The 3927-nt window shown below is 53.5% G+C and overlaps 1 protein-coding gene across 1 annotated transcript in view; it reads left to right on the forward strand.

Annotated features, from left to right (window-relative positions):
• MARCH10 (membrane-associated ring finger (C3HC4) 10, E3 ubiquitin protein ligase) overlaps window positions 1-1651 on the forward strand; it is a 92023-nt gene extending 90372 nt beyond the window's left edge. The window contains exon 10 of the mRNA XM_010856461.1: window positions 1512-1651. Within this exon, the coding sequence (XP_010854763.1) occupies window positions 1512-1549 (38 nt within the window). The 3' untranslated portion in view covers window positions 1550-1651. The remainder of the gene's footprint in view (window positions 1-1511) is intronic.
• The last annotated feature ends 2276 nt before the right edge of the window (window positions 1652-3927 follow it).

The raw sequence follows: 3927 nt of genomic DNA on the forward strand, positions 1-3927 counted from the left end.
GGATGCGGAAGGGGCACCGCGGCTCCAGGCCTGGGGCCCCGGGTTTGAGGGCCATCTCTAGAGGACGGGAGAAGCGCGCCCCCGGGGTGGTGCTTAACAAGGAGCCTCCACCGAGGGAACCCTGCCTCCTGTGTTGCTCCGAGGCAGATGGTTCCCGCCCCCAGCCCCGCACCGTGTCACCAACCGCCTGTCTTCAGGAAGCTGGGACTAGCTCTAGGATCCACCCCCTCCCGGTAGAGTCCTAATGTGGGAGCCTCAGATTTCCCCCTCTGGAAACGGGTCCAGGCCCTTTCCGCCTGTCCCAGCCCTGCGCACACCCCAGGCGCCGGCAGGGGCAGCCCCGCGCAGAGGGACCGTCTTGGCACGCTGCTCAGACGCCGCCGGGGCCTGGCTTCCCGCCCGAGCTCTGATCAGGACAAGAGCCAGGGCAGCCAAAGGCGGATCCACACGCCTCGCGCCCTCCCCCTGGGGCCGTGGCTTCTCTGGTCCCGGCAGCCTGGCAGGACTCACCTGGTTGGCAGCGCTCTGTGAAGATGGGTTGCTACAGCTGAGTCACGGCTGTGACCCGCTGCCCTAGCCCCATGCAGGTAAACAGGGAGGGAAAAGGCAACATATCAGGGCACAGCAGGTGACACAAAGATGCCAGCCTCTGTGGCTCATGCCAGCCTTCTCACTGGGCACCCTGTCCTGGGCTTCTGGGAACCGAGGCTGTGCACAAGATGCCACAGGTGGCACCGAGGTAAGGGCTGCTGGGGAGAGGCCCTGGGTGGGTGTGCCTGGGTCTAACAAATTGTCACACAGCCCCCCTGACAGCTGCTTCTTGGCTGGCACGAATAATGGTCACCACAGCCAAATCCAAGTCTAGGGAGGGGAATCATGCCTCCAGCAGCCATCAATACAGGTGTGGAGAGGAGCGGCCAAGAAGGCCTTCAGCCAAGGCTGGGCCAGAGCACCTGCCCCCTACCCTAAATGTACAAGTCAAGGCAACTAGATTTGGGGGAAAGAGGAAGGTGAAAGAAGGTGGGCAGCTCTTGGAGCTGGGGCTGCGTTGTGGTGGAGGAAGAAGCTGAGAGCGTCCAGGTAGGGATGGAGGGAGGCGATTACTCTTGTTCCCTTGCCCTTCACCAGTCAGAATGTGCTTCCAAATAGGGAGCGCTCACTCCAGCCAATGAGAAAATAAATATTGAGAATGAGAATCTTTCTCAAGAATAAAGAAAGCACCCCACCTGGCCTCCTCCTCTGACTCCACTGCTTCTCACTGCCCCTGTGCCCCCCCATCATATGACCCTCTGTGTCCAGCCAATTTGATCCCTGAAAGACTGCGGGGTCTCTGTTCCTCACACTGTTCCAGGCACTGTAGCATGCGTGGTGTGTGTGTGTCTGTTGTGTATTGTCTGTGTGTCTGGTCACTGGTGCTGGGGCAGGGGCTTGGGGGAGCTGGGCATGAAGGGCAATGATGCCATCCTCCTCCACGACAGAGTCCGCAGCCTGAGCTTCCTCTTGCTTTCCAGGTTCCGAGCTGGGAGATGGGAGTGGCAGCAGTTTGTGAAGGCAACAGCCGAGTTGTCTAGCAAGGGAGCTGGCCTGGAGCTGGCCAGGCAGAAGCCTCTCCTCTTGGCCACCCTTCCTCCATGCCCACAAGCCTCCCTTCCTCCTCGCCACTGAAACCGAAACCGATGTTCCCAGTTATCTTTTTCACCTTCTGCCACTCTTTTTGGGGTCTGGCTCGAGCATCCACAGACAGCAACAGCGACCCGCTCAGTCCCAGACTTGGGCTTGCTGAGCCCCCACCAGCTGCCCAGCTGCTGCCCTTCCACCCAGAAGTCCAAGGGGACCCATTGGCCCTAGTGGGCCCCATGGCCTGAGGTCCCTCTGTGGAGGGCACCCCTTCAGGTCTCACTCCACCGAGTGGAATCAGTAAACTGACGTTGTTCACCCAGTTTTGTGTTGTGCTCATTCCAGTCCCCTTGGACAAAGGCTCAGGGCCTGAAACTCTAAGGAGTACACCTCCCACACCCCCCACTTCCCCCCCACGTCTCACCTCTCCTTGCCCCCCACCATCACTGCCACAAGGGATGACACCGCCTGGGCCCCCAGAGGCTGGCTGGCTGCCCCTGTAGGTACCCACTTAGGAGGGTTTGGTACATTTACTCCACACTTCTCTCCTACTTGCATCTTATCGTCCAAAGACCAGATCAAGACTTAGGATGAAAAACGAGGCAGAGAATTTAGTAAGAAAAGAAGAGGAAGGTGTGTGTATATGAGACAGAGACAAAGCCAAGTCAAAAAATAAAGATGGAGGGAATTGCAAAAACGTTACAGCAAATGAAAGAAGCCAGTCACGAAAGACTACATACTGTATGATCCTATTTACATGCAATTTCTAGAAAGGCAAACCAGAGAAACAGAGCAGTGCTTGCTGGGGGTTGGGGAGGGAGCGGAGATGGACTGCACACGAGCTCGAGGGGACTTTGCGGGGTGATGAGGGGCTTCTGAAAGCTGGTCTGTGGTCATGTTCACACAACTGGATGCATTTACTGAAGCTTATTGAACTGTGCGCTTAACACAGGCGAACTCTGGTATAATTGTAAAATATGCCTCAACAGACTTTCTAAACAACGGAAGAAGGGGCAGAGAAAGGGTAAGAGAGAGGAAAAGGTAAAAGGGGAAGAGATGCTTCTCAAAACGCCTTCAAGACCTGCCCTCCTCAGAACAATAGTGACCACTGAAGATGTTGCTGCCAAAGGGTCCCCTCAATAAATTACAGTGTCAGTAGGGTTTAGGAAAAGCTAGATGTCAAAATCTTGTCTGATATGTTCCGCAGTTAGACAAAGTGACTCCAGGACTGCAAACAAATTCCACCAGGCTGCCTAGATCCAAGAACCAAACAAAAGGACATCTTTAAATGTGCATAGTCCCTAGAAGAGCCACTCAGGTTGAAAATATCTCCATAATGTATATAAAATTCCTATAACCTCAAGTTGCTCCATTCACCAGTGGAGCTCCAAGCCCTGATCATTCTATGAGAGAATGGGTCTTTATTTTTAACTGAATTGTAAGGTCAACTGAAGATAAAGGATTTGTCCAGGAGCCAATACTGAGAAATACCTAAGGCACAATGCATATTTTAAAATAAGGTTTACAGAGAACTTAATGGAATTTGAGGTGGCTGGGTAAATATTCTGGCAGGCCAAACCCACAGGAAGATGTAGCAGGGTTTGAGGCAGCTACCCTGAGACCGTTATAGGTTTACATCAGCCGGTGTTGGGTTTGGGGAAACCATCTGAAGGATTTACAGACAAAAGCAGGAGTGTCTCCTGTGAGGTCTGGGTGGCGAGAGGTGCAACACAACAGACCCGCACCATTAATTCATCGTCACTGCAGCCCAGGGGTCTGCCGATGGGGCTTCTCATGGCCCAACACGCCAAAGTACCAAGTCTCCTTTATTAATGGACAACGATGGGTCCAGTATTCTTTCCTGGGAAACCCCACGGACAGAGGAGCCTGGCAGGCTACAGTCCATGGGGTGTCAAAGAACCGGACACAACTTAGTGACTAAACAACAACGTGGATTTGTCAGTTTCTATTGTGTGTGTGTGAGTCACTCAGTCGTATCCAGCTCTTTGCAATCCCATGGACTGTAGCCCGCCAGGCTCCTCTGTCCATGGAATTCTCCAGGCCAGAATACTGGAGTGGATAGCCTTTCCCTTCTCCAACAGATCTTCTCAACCCAGGGATTGAACCCAGGACTCCTGCATTGTAGGCAGATTCTTTACTAGCTGAGCCACAAGGGAAGCCCAAGACTACTGGAATGGGTAGCCTATCTCTTCTCCAGTGGATCTTGCTGACCCAGGAGTACTGCAAGAAGCTTAACAATTAAATGCATTATTTGTGATTAAAAAAAAAAAAAAAAAAGAAATGATGGGG

The sequence above is a fragment of the Bison bison genome, unplaced genomic scaffold (assembly GCF_000754665.1).
Source record: "Bison bison bison isolate TAMUID 2011002044 unplaced genomic scaffold, Bison_UMD1.0 scf7180017864371, whole genome shotgun sequence".
NCBI classification, from domain to species: Eukaryota; Metazoa; Chordata; class Mammalia; order Artiodactyla; family Bovidae; genus Bison; species Bison bison.